The sequence below is a fragment of the Natator depressus genome, chromosome 2 (assembly GCF_965152275.1).
Source record: "Natator depressus isolate rNatDep1 chromosome 2, rNatDep2.hap1, whole genome shotgun sequence".
NCBI lineage: Eukaryota > Metazoa > Chordata > Testudines > Cheloniidae > Natator > Natator depressus.
This window is the reverse complement of record NC_134235.1, coordinates 225,273,497-225,291,829: the sequence shown is the minus strand read 5'-3', so window position 1 is coordinate 225,291,829 and position 18,333 is coordinate 225,273,497. Positions and strand designations below refer to the sequence as shown.

The 18,333-nt window shown below is 44.6% G+C and overlaps 1 protein-coding gene across 7 annotated transcripts in view; it reads left to right on the top strand.

The window, feature by feature from the left end:
* The window catches only part of NSUN6 (NOP2/Sun RNA methyltransferase 6), a 60,936-nt gene that overhangs the window by 29,648 nt on the left and 12,955 nt on the right, over nucleotides 1-18,333 (top strand). For all 7 annotated transcript variants that reach the window (XM_074946040.1, XM_074946036.1, XM_074946039.1 and 4 more), the window contains 2 exons: nucleotides 15,911-16,055; nucleotides 17,842-17,990. In XM_074946040.1, the coding sequence (XP_074802141.1) occupies nucleotides 15,911-16,055; nucleotides 17,842-17,990 (294 nt within the window). The remainder of the gene's footprint in view (nucleotides 1-15,910; nucleotides 16,056-17,841; nucleotides 17,991-18,333) is intronic.

The window sequence follows — 18,333 nt, the reverse complement described above, 5'->3', positions numbered from 1 at the left end:
TGGGAAGCATAAGGAGTTATTTCTAAAATGCCCTAAGACTCCACAACTCTTTACAAAACGCAGAAAGATAAAGTCCTTGCCCCAAGGAGTTTTTCAGTCTTGGAGACAAATAAAATAAAATCAGAAGCCCTATTTATATTGTAACAGATTAACACTGTTAAAACGCCCCAGTGCAAATCAATAAATCACTGTTTATCCAATAGACACTGGAAATGGTTACTTGTATCTAATGGCTTGTCTACACAGATCAGTAATGCTGAGTAGAGGGGTGTGATTTCTAAAGTGTATTAATGTGTTGTGCATTAATTGGTCCATGTAAACCCTGATGGCATGCACTAAAGATTCCCTGGTGAGATTTAATGTATAAATGATACTGTATTTAAGCACGGTCATTGTTCTTTGAATGATTTCACGTGTGTATTCCCCTCTTGGTATGTGTGCATCCCGTGCACAGTCATTGAAGATTTTTCCTTTAGTGGTACCTGTTTGGGCGACTTGAGCACCCTCTGCTGCTGTGCATCGCTGTGCACTGGTATAAAGGGCTCAACTGCCCCATAGCTCCCTCAGTTCCTTCTTACCTCTTGTGATGGTCACTGGAATCACTTGGCTTGCCTTAGCAAGTGCTCTTAGTATTTGTATGCATTGTAAATTAATTGTAGATAGTTTTCTAGATAAGTGGTTCGCAACCTTTTCTCTGCTGCAGCACGCCTTTAATTATTTTGAGGCATACCACCATATTGTCTCCAAATGAACTCTGCCTCTTATTGTCTCGGTTTGAGCCGATTACCACCTTTGCCATTCACAGCCTGTACAATACAGTTAATTATGTTACATTCTAACATCATTAACTATATTGTACAGACTGTGAGAAGTATTTTCAGTTGACTCACACATTCACATCAAGATGCTAAATAATTTTTTTTATTATATGAGGAACAACAAATAATACAAAAGTTGAACCAATCAAGAAACCTCAGCTAACGATATTATATATCAAGATTTATGGTATTACCTTTTTATCTTTGAGGTACTTCTTTTTTAGTATGGCTTTGGAAGTGAGCAGCATCAAATGCCAAACTCTAGGTCAGAGATCCGAGCCTCGCACTATTTGATGTGGAATGGAACTCCAAAATGCTGCCCTAAATTCGATTAATAGGGCAATGATGCATGCTGAGATTCACAGTCTGTGATGAGTGACCACAATATATAAAAAATATATATTAAAAAAAAATAACAAAAAAAAAATTTAATCAGACTGGGGGTTGGGGTGCAGGGGGGTAGCTCAGAGATGCAGGCTCCTATGTAGAGGCGTGGCCAATGGGAGCTACGGTGGCGGCACTTGGGGTTCGGGCAGTGTGTGGAGTGGAGCCCCCTAGCTGCCCCTATGCGTAGGAGCCAGAGGGGGGACATACTGCTGCTTCCGGGAGCTGTGCGGAGTGGCCCCGGACCCTGGTCCCCGGTTGGAGCGCCAGAGCGGGGTAAGCCCCAAACCCCTGCTTTTCAGCGGGAACTCAAGGGCCAGATTAAAACGGCTGTCTGGCCGGATGCAGCCCGTGGGCTGTAGTTTGCCCACCCCTGGCTTAGACCTAAACCCGTGCAATTTATCTGTGCTAGAGAGAAGATCCTTGTTTCTACTTTGCGTTTTCCTGTTCAGTTCACTGAGGTGGCAGAATATATCAGCCATGTCATGTCAACAATCAAGTCCATGTACATTGATTTCTCAGAAGTTAGGAACATTTTGATCTCCCCTCTCAGCTTATACAAGCATGAGAGAACTTTTCCGTGGGAAAGGCAGCATACTTCAAAAGTAAACTCTGGTGCTCCACTCCTGTTTCTTTACACATCAAGAAGAAAAGGCTTGATTTTAAGGGCCGCAATTGTATAAAGTTCACTATCTTTACTGCGCCATCTAATACTAAAGACTTCTTCTGGCACTGTTTCAGCAACGAGAGCTTCATGGTGCAGGAAACTGTGAGCTACCAACATATCTGGGTTTCGATCCCAGACCTTGCTTCCAAATCCTTCACTTTGCCAATCTTGGAGCATGCCCCATCTGTACAAATACTGATACAATTTTTCCAGTGGAGTTCTCCTTCCTCAAGGTAGACTGTTGTCACACTGAATGTTTCTTCTCCAGCCGTGTGACGTGGCAGTTCTTTGCAAAACAAAAAAATTTCTTTGATAGTATCTCCATTAACGTACTTTACATTACATTTTCTGCTTGATTTTAATTTTTCTTGGAGCATCATCTCAGTATCACCTGACGTGTCATTAATGAGGCGACTTACCATATTATCTGAAAGGGGAACTTTTTCAATTTCCTTGACTCATGTGCACCTAACATTACTCTCCTGATTTCTTAGCATGCTGGTAAAATTAATGTCTCTGATTGTATGTGGCTTTCTTGCCTTTGCTACAAGCTCAGCGATCATGTAGCTTGCTTCCAGTGCTTTGTCATAAAATGTTGTGCAGTCTGTCATCAGTCGCGTTTACTTTTCATTCTGATCCCTCAAACGTTTTAAAAAAAATTATGTCCTTTTTGGCAAAGGATGAATGTTTGCTTGTAAGGCGTTGTTTTAACTTATGTGGCACCATGGCATGGTTTGAGAGTTTCTCCTTGCACACAAGACATTTTGGAAGAGAGCAAGATGGTTCTCCTATAGACGGCAATCCAAATTGCAGATGGGTCTCACAGAAGTGTCGGTTCACCACTTTAACTTTCTTTCATGTTCAGTTTTATCACTGCAAGTAGATGTGGAACTACCAAAATCTTCTTTTTTTCTTCAAATATTTGTCCATTTTTTGGGTCATTAATTCAAAATTCATCTTTGTAACTTTGAGATTTGTAAGATTTGAAAAACACACCACCATGTGACTCCTGTAACTCAAGTTCATATGAGCGTAGCATAACATTGCGTCTATAATAAGCCACTCCTAATTTTGTCTCGTGAATATTCATGAGCCAATCCAGAACGAGGCTAATAGGGTTAAAAATCAAAACACTATGGCAGCTAACATTAGGTCGTGATCGGTCTTTTGTGCCAGAATTAACATTTTCAAGAGTGGAAACTAACATTAAAGCTAAATATAAGAACTCTGGACAAAAGCATGCTCAGTGGAGAAAGTGACACACACTTGAGAATAATATTTTGGGATGACAAGCAATTAATAATTAATCATTTCTTCTCATTCCCAAAATAGTCTTCCCAACTTTCTCCACTATTTTTAAATGCAATATTAAGTCCCACTCAGAGTTGCCAATATCTAGAAATCAAAAAATAAATGTCAGACCTCAACAAATCAGAAGATTGACCGCCAAAACATGTAGTTATTTACAAAGAGTATATTGTGTTTTTCAGTCTACCGATTTGTGAACTGCCCCGCCCTTCCCCAGAGAGTGAGTGTGTGTTAGAGCTGTCCATGCTCCCAAATGAATTAGGTATGAGGATTTTGGCCCTACTGCAGGAGTTCTCATCCTACATCTAACTGTTCCCTGTCCAGCAATGAATTTTGCCCCTTAACCTCCAAATCAGTTCTGTGCTGCTAGTCTCCAAATCACTTCTGCCCCCCACCCCGTATCACTTCTGTTCTCACCCTCCACTAGTCCCGCTCCCACCTTGCCCCACTACTTCTGCCCCTCCAACTCCCCCACCAGTTCTGCCCCCATCCCCACCTCACACCAGTTTTGCTGCCCCTGGCTCCTCCACCTCACACCTAGCCCCCACCCTCTAGTTTAGCCCCTCTGCCTCACATCTGCTTCTCCTGGTGTTCTTCCCCACTCTCTTCCCAATCCTGAGTGGTTGCAGCGGGGGTCCCTGCTTCCCATCGCGAGGGGGGGAGCTCCAGGGGCTCTTCCATCACCTTTGGCCGGCGGCTGCAGAGAGGGGCAGAAGAGCCAACCCATTGCTCACAGGAAGGGAGGGGGAAGGAGAGGGAGATTGAACTCTGATTGGTTGCTCTGCCCCAAAGGAGATGGGGTAGTGTGACAGATGGCCAATCAGAAGGCAGCTTCCCCTCCTTCTTTCCCCTTCCTTTGCCCCCACTCCGCAGGACTCAGATTTGCTATCTTAATCTCGCATTGGGGAATGGAATGTGACTCATGCATAATATTTGAAAGGGGCATAATCCTAGAGAGCAAAAGTACAGAATGTGATCTGGCTCCAACGCTAATTTAAATATAAGCGACTTTTTTTGTTCTCTCATCTAGTTTTTTAAAAAATGTCACAGCGCACCTGTTCAGGCCTGACAGCACACCAGGAAATACTGTTCTAGATTTATAGTGTTAGTACTTGGGTAATAGTGTGGGTAGTGTAAGTTTTCCTTTTGGCCCCAGGATTGTTTGTTTTTTTCCATTACTCAGTACCAAGGGATGCCTTGGTCACCAGGCTTCAAGCCCTGCATCTCTTGTGGTAGGTCAACGTCCATGAGCGATCCAAACTCAAACTGCTTGAAGTGTTTAGAGAAGCTCATATTCAGGATCATTGCCAGATCTGCAAAGACTTAGTCTTGGACAAGGAAAGACAGAGAAGCCAGGCTAAATTTTTTGTACACGGAGGTGGTCCTAAGATCTGTATCTGAGCCTGGTTGGTCAGACTCGGCACCGAGTGTTTCAGTGTTTGTTAGGAGGGCTCCTCCAACGTTGCCTGAGTCCTAACACTGCTCACCCTCCTCAGTGCCTCAGAGGAGGCATAAGACCTCTGAGCAGACCACCGAGAGGGGAAATTCTGCTTCATGCACATATATAGTCCAACATGCCAGGCTGCATCTCAGGGCTCTTCAAAGGTGGCTGGCCTCTGTTTATTCACCATGTGCTTGCAAGTACTGACTTCACTAGATTGGTGGACAGACCCACCCCCCATGTTTATGCGGGTGTTCCCTTTGTTCACCTTCAGCCTTGCTGACGCTGGTGACAGATGCATCTGCCCTGGGGTGTGGAGACTCCTCTGGGCTCTCTCCAAACTCAAGGGTTGTGGTCTTCAACGGATCTCTCTCTTCATATCAGTGTCAGAGAGCTAAGGGATGTTCGCCTTTCCTGTCAAGCCTTCCTGTTGCATGTTAAGGGGGAAACCCTGTTTCTTTTCACAGACAACACTGTGGTGATATTTTACCTCAACAGGTGGGGAACTTGCTCTTGTCCTACTTTGTCAGGATCCAGTTCACCTATGGGACTTTTGCTTTGCCAGTTCAATCAATCTGCAAGCCTTTTACTTTTCAGGAGTGCAAAATGAGTTGGCAGACCAACTAAACAGATAATTTAAGAGTTTCCAAGTGTCTCTCTGCCCGATTGCAGCCAGATGAATTTTCCAATAGTTTGGGACTTCTCAGATAGACTTCTCAAACAAGGCCAACAGGAAATGGCCAATAGTTTTGCTCCCTACAAGGCCTCAGTCCCAGTTCCATCACAGACGCTTTCCTGCTAGCCTGGAGGAACAAGCTGTACTATGGTTTTCCCCCCATCACCCAATTTAGCACTGCTAAAGAGCAAGCTGGACTAGGCCCAAGTTATATTTCTTCTTTGAGTCGATGCAGACATGTATTCCAAGTAGCTGTGTTCACACAGCAGAGCCAGAGACTTTTGCCTAGTAGTACCCATAGAGGAGTGGTAGTTGCGCCTCATGTCTGTAGACCTGTTTCTGGCTATTTGAGGCAGCACTGCCCTGATCCCCCTCATTTCCTTTTCATGGCCTGTCTGCTGCAGTCGGAGCTCTGTGTGGTGGTTGTTTTCAAAACCTTGCAATTCATCCTCTTAGGCTAGTTCGCTGTACATAGTTAATAGTTTAGTTAGTGTTAGTATAAAAGTTATAGAGTATAGCATAGTGGTAGCGGTAGTGCTCATTCAAGCACTGCCTTTCATGTGGAGTGGTAGTTCCCTATAGTGACCCCCACACAAGGTGCTTGCTCTGTCTTGGTGAAGCCCACCTTAGAGAGCGCTGTTTGATCTGTAGATCATTCAAGAAGAGGACTTGGGTGATCCGGAACCTTCGCCTTAATTGGCATCTCCTTGAATAGGCCACGCCGTCTGACCTGGTACTGAGGCCTTCCTTGGGTTGCAGATCACACTCTGGCTTGGAAAGTGCTGCTGCCTCCTGTTCTAGGGCAGGGGTTCTCCGAAGAGGTACAAGAATTGTTCTCTATCATTGGCACCAAATAAGAGGTCTCATAAGAGCAGTGGTGAGCATTCCAGGGCCTGGGGGGACTCTTCTGTCTCCCCTAAGAAGAGCATGAACCAGCACAGGACCGACTCTGGCATGTGGGATGTGTGGGCACTTCTGACCCTCTTTTGGTACATGGTAGGGAGGGCAGACACTTGTATCGTCCACTCCATTTCTGGCCTCCAGGTGTCTGAGTCCAGGACCAACGGGAATGATGCCAGTACCAACAGTGTCTGTGACATGGGCGTATCAGGCTGTGGCAGACGTACTCTACCTTTCGATCCTATCTATGCCACTGGTCCAGGCCTTTGTGAAGCTGGTGAGCACGATGGCCCCCCAGTCAGAGCGTGCTGCTGAACCTTTCAGGCCTTCAGCACTGCACTAGAAAGCACCCCTCCTGGTGATTGGTATGGACCCAGCGCCAGAAGTAGTAAAAGGTTCTTCAGTACTGGGCCTTTCCTTGTCACCAGAACATTCAACGCCACAGTTGGTTCTGTGGAGGTTTTCACCACACCCGATATCAACATGCTGTGTTACCACTGTTTGCACTGGGACAGACCTTGCTTGCTTCACTGACGTTTTTGGCACTGGTAGTGCCGACTACATCAGGAGTGTCGATTCTGACCCTATTCTGGGCCATGGATGAGTCAGCTCGCTTTTTGGCTCCTTCTGGAGTCATTCCCCCAGTGTCTCCAAAGTCCTGGGACTCTTCTGTTTCAGAGTTGGGATCCTTGTCCTCCCACTCCACTTCACCAGTGCGGCTACCAGAGATGGCATGCGCTCCGAGGTCGGGATGGAGGCCTCTAGCCTGGCACCTACTGGCCACCAATGTTTTACCCATACCAGTGGCCCCCTTGGGCTCAGTGGGAAGCTCCTCGCTCCCAGAAGTCTCATTTGTCATCCAAGTCAAAAGAGGGGTTGCTTGCTCATACAGCATTGGTGGCTACGGATCAGTTGTGAGTCCAGACACCCATGGCTTCCTTTGCTGTGAAGCCACTGGAGTTTCCCTATCTGGAGACTACCTCAGAAGCAGGACCCATCTATAGCTGAGCCAACAGCCTCGTCCTTGTCCCTGGACAATGCGGTGCTGCCTAGTCTGTCCTCCCTTTCTATCCCTCAGGACTTCAAGGCATACTAGGACCTTTTATGCCGGGTTGCCACATTCCTCCATATTCAAGCAGAGTGAAGTCAACCTTGGCTCCTGTCATAAATATAAAGGGAAGGGTAAACACCTTCAAAATCCCTCCTGGCCAGAGGAAAAACCCTTTCACCTGTGTAAAGGGTTAAGAAGCGAGGATAACCTCGCTGGCACCTAACCAAAATGACCAATGAGGAGACAAGATACTTTCAAAGCTGGAGCAGGGGGAGAAACAAAGGTTCTCTCTTCTGTGTGATGCTTTTGCTGGGAACAGAACAGGAATGGAGTCTTAGAACTTAGTAAGTAATCTAGCTAGATATGCGTTAGATTCTGTTTTGTTTAAATGGCTGAGAAAATAAGTCGTGCTGAATGGAATGTATATTCCTGTTTTTGTGTCTTTTTGTAACTTAAGGTTTTGCCTAGAGGGATTCTCTGTGTTTTGAATCTGATTACCCTGTAAGGTATTTACCATCCTGATTTTACAGAGGTGATTTTTACTTCAATTAAAATTCTTCTCTTAAGAACCTGATTGCTTTTTCCTTGTTAAGATCCAAGGGTTTGGGTCTGTGTTCACCTATGCAAATTGGTGAGGATTTTTATCAAGCCTTCCCCAGGAAAGGGGGTGTAAGGTTTGGGGAGGATTTGGGGGGGAAAGACGTTTCCAAAGCGGGCTCTTTCCTGGTTATATATCTGTTAGATGCTTGGTGGTGGCACCAATAAAGTCCAAGGCAAAAGGTAAAATAGTTTGACAGCTCCCACTCAGCAAACAGTTTGCCAGGGCCCTGTCAGATGTTCAGGCAGCGTTTCTGCAGGAGAATACTCATAAACACAGCCCTCTCTCCCTGGGAGGGTGGCTCTTCCAGTTAACAAGGTGCTCCTTGAGCCTGCAAGAGCTTTTTGGGCTACACCAGCCTCTGTACCGCTAGTGTCAAGTGCTTAGAGAAGCGCTATTTTGTGCCTGTGGAGGGATATGAGTGTTTTTTCCCATCTAGCCCCAAACTCCCTGATGATCACAGTGGTGAATGACAAAGCCCAGCAGGGCAGGTTCAAGTCCAACCCCAAGGACAGAGTCTTTAAGTGCCTGGACCTCTTGGGCAGAAAGATATACACCTCCTCTTCATTACAGGTGAGGATTGCAAGCCAGCAAGCATTGCTGGCCAGGTATGGCTTTCTTAATTGGTTGGCTGTGGCCAGATTTGAGGAGCAATTGCCCAAGGCTTCTGGTGAGAAATTTTGGATGTTTTTCACTGAAAGCTACTTGGTGGCCAAAACATCTCTGCAGTCTGCCCTTCATGTTACATGCACTTTGGGCAAGGTGATGGCCTCAGCAATTATTGTGAGGAGAGGGCTTCCTGCCTTCAGAATTCAAGGATTGCTCTGGATGTCCAGCAAGCAATCGAGGACTTGTCCAAACACAAGGTTCACCTGTTGAAATACAAGACAGATGAAACCCTGCATCTTTTAAGGATTCAAGGGCTACCAAAAGGTCTTTGGGGGTATATATGTCACTGTGGGGCTCAGCAACAACAGCTGTACAGGCTGCAGCATCCTTTTGTGCAGCCCTTCCCCTCAAGACAGAGAGACTACCCCGTGAAGCAGGACAGGTCTCACAAGAGGAAGCAGTCAAGCTCAGGGCCTGGCCAGTCTGTGTGCCTTCCCTCTGCGCCTGCTAAGTGCCCATTTTGACTCACTGATCCAGAGCATTGTTCCAGTTGTTGGTTCTCCCTCGTTGTCCCCCCATTCCTTTGGGGATAGGCTGGCCCACTTTTACAATGCCCAGGTCTCGATTTACCTCTGACAGCTGGGTTCAAGACACCATCAGATCATGTTATGCCATCCAGTTCCTCTCCACGCCCCCTCCCTACCCCTCTTCCCCATCCGTCTTCAGGGACCCCTCTCACAAGACATTGTTCTTCCCAGAGATCAGCTCTCTGTTTGCGTTGGAAGTGGGGGAGGAGGTTCCGCAAAACACTGGGGTTATGGGGTTTACTCCTGGTATTTCCGGATACCAAAATCCAAGGGCAGAACTCAGAACTGGTTCACTGCTCTGGACCTTCAAGACACTTAATTTCATGTGGCCATTCTATCAAGTCACAGGAAGTTTCTTCACTTCATGATAGGAGATTGTCACTTTCTGTAAACTGTTCTCCTGTTTGGCCTTTCTTCTCTCTCCCACCCCCAAGTCCTTGTCAAATCCATGGTGTTGGTCATGGTGTATTTCAGGAAGAAGGGAATCCATATCTTCCCCTGCATTAGCGACTGGTTGCTGAAGGGCGGCTACAATTAGGAGATTCTGGCCCACATCAGCACCATGCTACATTTACTCAAACGCATGGGATTTGTTCTAAACACTGTGAAGTCAACTCAGTGGCTTCCACTGAGCAAACAGAGTTCACTGGGGCCCTGTCAGATTCCATGAGGTCAAAGGTGTTCCTGCTGACCAACGTTTTCTAGGCAATTAGACAGTTGTCAGTCTGCAATCACAATCATCCACAACAATCCGTGTTTGGCTGAGCCTGCTGAATTACATGTCCGCTTGCATCCAAGTGGTCCAACTCACCAGATTGCATCTTTGCCCTCTTCATAGAATCATAGGACTGGAAGGGACCTAGAGAGATCATCTAGTCCAGTCCCCTGCACTCATGGCAGGACTAAGTATTATCTAGACCATCCCTGGCAGGTGTTTGTCCATCCTGCTCTTAAAAATCTCCAATGATGGAGATTCTGCAACTTCCCTAGGAAATTTATTCCAGTGATTAACCACCCTGAGTTAGGAAGTTTGTTCTAATGTCCAACCTAAACCTCCCCTGCTGCAATTTAAGCCCATTGCTTCTTGTCCTATCCTCAGAGGTGAAGAAAAGCAATTTTTCTCCCTCCTCCTTGTAATAACCTTTTGTGTATTTGAGAACTGTTATCATGTTCCCTCTCAGTCTTCTCTTTTCCAGACTAAACAAACCCAGTTTTTTCAATCTTCCCTCATAGGTCATGTTTTCTAGACCTTTAATCATTTTTGTTGCTCTTCTCTGGACTTTCTCCAGTTTGTCCACATCTTTCCTGAAATGTGGTGCCCAGAACTGGACGCAATACTCCAATGGAGGCCTAATCAGCGCAGAGTAGAGCAGAAGAATTATTTCTTGTGTCTTGCTTACAACACTCCTGCTAATACATCCCAGAATGATGTTTGTTTTTTTGCAACAGTGTTACACTGTTGACTCATATTTAGCTTGTGATCCACTATGACCCCCAGATCCCTTTCCACAGTACTCCTTCCTAGGCAGTCATTTACCATTTTGTTTGTGTGCAGCTGATTGTTCCTTCCTAAGAGGAGCACTTTGCACTTGTCCTTATTGAATTTCATCCTATTTACTTCAGACCATTTCTCCAGTTTGTCCAGATCATTTTGAATTTGAATCTGATTCTCCAATGCACTTCCAGCCCCTCCCAGCTCGGTATCCTTCGCAAACTTTATAAGTGTATTCTATATGCCATTATCTAAATCATTGATGAAGATATTGATCAGAACCAGACCCAGAATTGAACCCTACAGGACCCCACTCGTTATGCCCTTCCAGCATGACTGTGGACCACTGATAACTACTCTCTGGGAACGGTTTTCCAACCAGTTATGCACCCACCTTATAATGGTTCCATCTAGGTTGCATTTCCCCTAGTTTGTTTATGAGAAGGTCATTTGAGACGGTATCAAAAGCTTTACTAAAGTCAAGATATACCACGTCTACCGCTTCCCCCCCCATCCACAAGGCTTGTTACCCTGTGAAAGAAAGCTATCATGTTGGTTTGATACGATTTGTTCATGATAAATCCATGCTGACTATTACTTGTCACCTTATTATCTTCTAGATGTTTGCAAATTGATTGCTTAATTATTTGCTCCGTTATCTTTCTGGGTACAGAAGTTAAGCTGACTGGTCTGTAATTCCCCAGGTTGTCCTTATTTCCCTTTTTATAGATTGGCACTATCTTTGTCCTGTTCCAGTCTTCTGGAATCTTTCCTGTCTTCAATGACTTTTCAAACATAATTGCTAATGGCTCAGATATCTCCTCAGTCAGCTCATTGAGTATTCTAGGATGCATTTCATCAGGCCCTGGTGACCTGAAGACATCTAATTCGTCTAAGTAATTTTTAACTTGTTCTTTCCCTGTTTTAGCCTCTTGTGTTCCTATCTCATTTTCACTGGCATTCACTATGTTAGATGTCCAATCACCACCAACCTTGGAGAAAACCGAAACAAAGAAGTCATTAAGCACCTCTGCCATTTGATGTGGCTCAGGACAATTTATTGCCCTATTCTGCATTCCCTGGACAGGTTGGTTCACCTTTCTCCATCACTCCTGGAGTCCCTGCGCTGGTTGGAGTCCCCACACACTGTGTGCAAAAGGGTCTCCCTTGCTCAGCCTTCTCCAGCCAAGTCAGTGATTGCCGACTTATATCCCTTCTGTGTTGAGGGGTGTATCTGGACTCAATGAGGATGAACAGCCTGTGGTCGAAACAGGAGGCCACATTCCACATCAATGTGCAAGAGCTTCAGTCCATCCACAACACACATTGTGCCTTCTGAAACCATATCAGGCATTGAGTGGTTCACATACTCACCGACTACCACCGCAGTGTACTGTGTGAACAAACAAGGGGGAGCCCACTCCAGATCACTCTGCCTGGTGGTGATTAACTTGTGGAGGTTCTGCATCGAAGGAGACATCACCTCAATAGCTGTCCATTTAGCAGGGGTCCAGAACTGCCTTCTGGATCATCTCAGCAGGTTTTTCTCCCCAAGCCACAAATGGTCCTTGAAGGCAGAGGTCCTTTGGATGGATTTCACAACACATGGTATCACCACGATTGACCTCTTTGCGATGAGGAAAAACAGGAAGTGTCACCTATTCTGCTTTCAGGAGGGGTTCAGCCCAAGCTCCCTCTCCGACGCTTTCCACTGCAACTGGCAGTCAACCCTGCTGTACGCATTTCCTCTTATCTCAGGCTCAAGGCAGATTGAACCGACTCATCCTGATCACCCCACTGTGGCTGAGACGGTGCTGGTTCTTAGACCCCCTCACTCTGTCAGTTCAGCCTCCCATCCGCTTCCTCCCCTTTCCGACCTTCTAATACAGGACTGTGGCTGCACACGGCATCTGGTGTTGAGCTCCCTGCACCTTGTGGCATGGCTGCTGCATGGCTGAACGAGGAGAAAGAACACTAAAACAGCCTACTTGGTGAAGTGGAAGAGGTTTTCCATGTGGTCCTTGGCCTGTGGGGCCCATCTGGCAGAGACATCTATCCAGGACATCTTGGAGTACTTGCTATACCTTCAGGAATTGGGCTGAGCACTCAGTTCTGTAAAAGTGCACTCGGCAGAAAATAACGGTGTTTCATCCATCTATCCAAGGGAAATCTGTTTTCTCCAATGCCATGGTGACAAGATTTCTGCAAGTACTTCTCCACTTGCATCCTCCAGTCCCCTTGTGGGAACCAAACACAGCTTTAATGGGGCCTCCATTCGAGCCCCTTGCTTCCTGTCTGCTGCCCTTTCTGTCTCAGAAAATGGAATTCTTGATAGCTATTACCTCTATCAGGTGGTTGGGTGAGTTGCAGGCCCTGATGGCGGGGCTTCCTTGCACACAGTTCTTCAGGGACAAGGTTACGCTCTGGCCACGCCCGAAGTTTGTATCCAGGATGGTCTGTGTCATTTGAACCAGGTGGTGTGTTTACCGGTATTTTTCCCCAAGCCACATTCCTCCCCGGAGGAGCAACACCTCCATACATTAGACCTGTCTAGCCTTTTGACTGAACAGTCTTTTTCTTTGCCTCATCTGTTCGTATCATATGCAGACTGCATGAAGGAACAAGTGGTCTCTGTACAGACCATCTCTAGGTGGATAACGTCTTGTATCAAGACTGCCTATGAGATAACATTGGCTGTGCCTCCTCAGCAGATATCGGCATGTTCAATGAGAGCACGGGCAATTTTGGTAGCGTTCCTCAATTACATTTTTCATATTGGATGTTTGTAGGGCGGCCACATGGTCATCCATCCATACATTTACAGACCATTGAATGGTCCTGTGATCCTTACTTAGATTCTGAGCTCCGCCTCTGGATGGGGGTACTGCTTGCTAGTCATCTACTTGGAATACATGTCTGCATCTGCAAGGAGGAGAAGGAGAAGATGATGGAGGAGGACGAGGAGGAAAGTTACTTCAAGATGTGATGCATACATGTATTCCAGGACCCATCCCCTGTCCTGTCTCCATTGGAGTCTTCCCCAGGATATTCGGCGTGAAGGAACAGAGGGAGGTTGGGGTGGCACAGCCTCATATAGCAAGGGAAGGGGCTACAGACACAAGGCAGGAGTATCTCCCGCCCCTACAGGTACTGCTAGCCAAAAATCTATGGCTCCGGTGCACGCGCACACCTACCTGGACTGTACATCTGCATTACATCTCAAAGAACCACAGTTACAGAAAGTAACAGTTTTTAATAGCCCCAACATGGCCTCAACAGCATTGGTTCTCCACTCTATTGGATTTGCAGCTCCAATTTCACTCCCATTGCACCTGGACTTTGATCTCGAAGATCATGATCGGCTGCTTCATCCAAGCCCTTCATTTAATGGCTTGAAGGCTCCATGGCGAAATCCTAGGGAGCAGTCTGGCTCAGAGCATGTTCGACATATGTTGTTAAATAGTAGAAAGTCCTCTACCAGAGCTACTTATGTTCATAACGGAGGCATTTTCCCATTTGCTCTCGTCAAAGTAGTCCTCTATCCAGCAGGTCCTGGACTATCTATTGCACCTAAAACAGAAGGGGTTGGCGATTTCTTTTATCAAAGTTCAGCTGGCAACAATATCGGTTTTCCATCTTCATGTGGATAACCATTCTGGATTTTTTGGTGATATGACATTCAGATTTGTGAAGGGCCAGGAAAAGTTGTACCCTCAAATAAGAGAACCTGTCCCTCCTAGGACTTGAACCTAGTTTTGTGAAAAATCATAGGGCCACTGTTTGACCCTTCAGCAATGTGCTTCTTACTGCACCTGTCTCTGAAGCGATAGCCATCAGGAAAACCACTTTTAGTCAGGAGGGTGGCCGAAATGCATGCACTGACATCTGAATTGCCTTATACAAGCTTTTTTAAGGATAAGATGTACTCGTGCTCTCATCTGAGATTTCTCTCTAAAGTGGTGTCCAATTTTCATATTACCCAGACAACTAACTTAGCCCTCTGCATTGGAGTTGTCTGGCAAGAAGGAACTGAGGGCGCTCGGGGTAGATGGGTCCTTTACCATCACGCAGTGGAACACAGCAGCAGAAGGTGCTCAAGCTGCCCAAACAGGTACCACTAAGGGAAAAATTTCCAATGCCTGTCATAGGGTGCATGCACACCAAGAGTGGAATGGACACGTGCAACACATCTTAAAGAACAGCAATTACAAAAGGTTAGTAATTGATGTGGGAGAATGGATCAGATGCAACAGGGTCTGAAGGCAATGTGAGTGCTTAATGTTGGAAGGCTTAATGAAAATTGTATGTCTGACAAAAGGAGAAAGTCTATGTGAAAGGGATGCATGAAATTTAACAGTTGGAGGAAGACAAAGGAGAAAAAACACACAAGCACTTTGTCCTGCCAAAAAAAGTATAGGGAGAGAGGAGTAAGGACTTGCCCCTACCAAGACATTTTCAGTCTGAAGGAAAGGGCTATGAGATTGTTCTTTTACGTGAGAGAGAGTGGGGAATCTATTTTAGTAATTTCAGAGAACATGTAACATTTATTAGCTGAATTGTCATTTTTGACTGGAGTAGAGTTACGTATAAAATATGAGGTGAGTTAAATAGATCTTACAATTTGCAGTAGAATGCGCTTCAGTCGCTATCTGTGCATTCACAGTAGGGCTTTGCAGTGGTTAGTTGTGTGTACTTTAAAAAGCCATACAATTTGCTGTATGGGACCATCTGCTTGAAGTAATCAGTGTGGCGCTTAGGGAGGTGGCCAGCCCTTCAATATAGGAAAATTGCAAACATGCATTAGGCATTCAGTCGGTAGAGCCATGAAATTTACAAGTGTAGAGCTTCAGTGTGGTGATGAAGAGTTTCTATATAGCAATGTGCCTTTGCCATTGATTTACTTCCATTTATAGTTTTTGCATCTGAAACAATTTTCATAATTTAGTGCTCATCTGCAACTTTTAGACATTAAATATTTTTGATTTATAAGGAAAAAAGTGTTCCTCTTATTATATGTAACTGTAATTCAATCCAGAGACTCTACCACCCTCAAACCACAGGAGCTGGTTGATAAATATGAAAACATTACAGATTTCCTTCCCACCCCATATTTAGTCAAATATTCAATGAACATTTTCTGACCAATTGTAGAGATGATCAGAAAACAGGAAAAATGTTTATGAATGAATTATTTTCATTTTTTCTTCTCATTTAAATGACCCCACAAAACTTAGATTAAAATTTTCTCATCAGAATTTATTTTTAAAGTAGAGAAAAATGTGTGTGTTATGAATTGGAGCTTAAATGAAAGATAACAGGTATTGCTGCAGCTACTCATCATTTTAACCACTACATTTGGTGCACGCTTCACTTTTTCAGGGTGAAGTGATAGCCATGGACAAGATAGCTAACAAAGTCAAAAAAATCAAGCAGAATGCAGCATTGTTGCAGCTGAATTGTATTAAAGCATTTTGCTGTGATGGAACTAAGGCACTTGCCATCGGGAAGAGAGAAGATGGACAAGGTAAAGTAAATGATTTTAAGAATTTTGATATTGTCTTTTAAAAGAAAATGATAATCCTATTTTTGCTAGTGCTGTTAATTCTGCCACAATATCCAAAGTTCTTGAAACTTTGGCACATACCCAGGGTGCTTCAGCACTGTGGATATCCTTTTACTTTCTATCCTTCTGCAAGTATCAGTTTCTCAGTAGTGCACATGCAAAACTCTTAACTGTCCGTCCTTATTGCAGCCTAATGTACTTAAGGAGGCATTCATTCCTTCTCCAGATAATATCAGAGAGACTGCCTATTAAGCCTTTCTTCATGATAGCATTTAAGCCCACATTCTGAATTTTTGGGGTTTTGTTAGCTCTGTCACTTAAGTGACTTTGGCAGATCACTTAGATTCTGTGTGCCTCTGAATTCCCATCTGTAGAATAGGGATATTAATATTTAACTCCCAAGAGTACAGTGAAGCTTAGTTTGTTAATGTTTGTATAGCTATTTGACAGAAACAGATGGAAAGTGTTACAGAAGCCTAGAGCATTATTTTTATTTCATTTGCTTTTCTGACTTGCTGTATTGATGACTCTGGTTCTGTTCCCAAAATGAAAAATTTTAAATGGTATATTTTGTCTTTGATTCTTTTTCATTTGCTATGCAAACTAAATTGTATCTTTTCCAAAAGGAACTGTTAATTGCCTTTTCCTGCTAGTTCAGAAAGGTCAGTAGCTCGCAAAACTAAGTGTTTGGTTGTATAATTCAGGCACTTTTCTCATGTGGGGCAGTCCTTGTTAATCCCCCATAATTTACAGTCAGATTGATTTCCAAGGTCAAATGTAGTATTTTCGTAAAGTTTTTCAACAAATATATATATGTTTTATAGTAGGTGGTATTTAGTGCTTTTCAGGTGAGGAAGCAGCAGCAGTGGAAAGAGCCAGGCATAGCACATGTAAAATCTATTCAGGATTTACTACACATCTCTACACTTAAGTCTTGCAAAATGCTCTGTATTCTAGTCCACAGTCTCGCCTGGGCAACAGCTGCCAGTCATGCCAGATAGTTGCAAAATATAGTAGTTTGGGGAGTGCTGGCATATGGCTGGCTAGTTGTAGGATGAAGCCACCAACTCATTTTCACTTGTGATCTAAATTGAAATTTTGGTAGGCATGAGTAGACACAACTTTCTCCCTCACTGTCTACTCCCAGATGTACATGGGGAACCAGTTTTTCTTGCCTCTGAGATCCTGAGCTGAGGAGTCACCCTACTCCTGGTATTGTAAGAACTTGTACAGCCCAGCAGGATTCACGAGAAGGACAGATTCAGGATAGCGAGTTGCAAATTCCCTTCCTCCACACAAGCAACTCTGAATAGTATTCTTATTGTAATTTTTGGAGCCACCTTGTGTCTCATTGCAGAGCTTACCACCCAAGTCCTGTTTTCATTGGCACTTTTTTTTTAATATTGTACTTTCAGTACATTAAATTAGGGTTCAGAAATGCTAAAGCCAAGATTGATCTCAAATTGTTTTAAGTTCACAGGGGTGTAAAGATATTGATAAGTAAAATGCTTCCTTCTCAGGAATGAAATCTACTCCGTCATTACTAGCTGTGTTGCTCCTGTAGATTAGGTCAGTTTTGCAGACACAGTATATAGAACGCAAACCCTCAAACACTTCATGTCAGGCAATCAGTGACAGCTTGCCACTATCTACAGGTGAAGTCTCAAGAAGAGAAACAAAGGCTGTGTGTTATGTATAACTAACTGGTTTTGCTGCAGTTTTTAAAGATGTCAATTGCCTTTTGCAGAAGGCCCTCCATTCTCAGCAGAGTCATTTGATCGAATTCTTCTTGATGTTCCTTGTAGTGGGATGGGACAGAGACCAAATATGGCCTATTCCTGGACTCTAAAAGAAGTGACTTCTTATCAGCCATTGCAACGCAAGCTTTTCAGCATGGTATGTATGAATCATTAAGCAGGTAAAGAAAACTGCACATAAATAGTTTTACAGTTAAGGATTACATGGGTGCAGCTTACCTCATCTGAATGCAGTCGTCCCTCAGTTTCTCCTGGCTCTCTGGTACTTGGATGCTGTGGTGTATTGTCCAGAGGAACAAAAGTCTTCCATCCAGAGCAAATAAAAGTCCGAAATGAAGGCCGCCTTTAAAATAATGCTTCCCTGTTCCTGGGCTGACTCCTTCCCTTTGATTGTAGGATCTACACCAGTTCTTTACTGCTCCCTGGGTCAGGCTTTCAGTCCTGGGCACTGGCACCACTGATGAACCTTTGCCTTCCCCCAG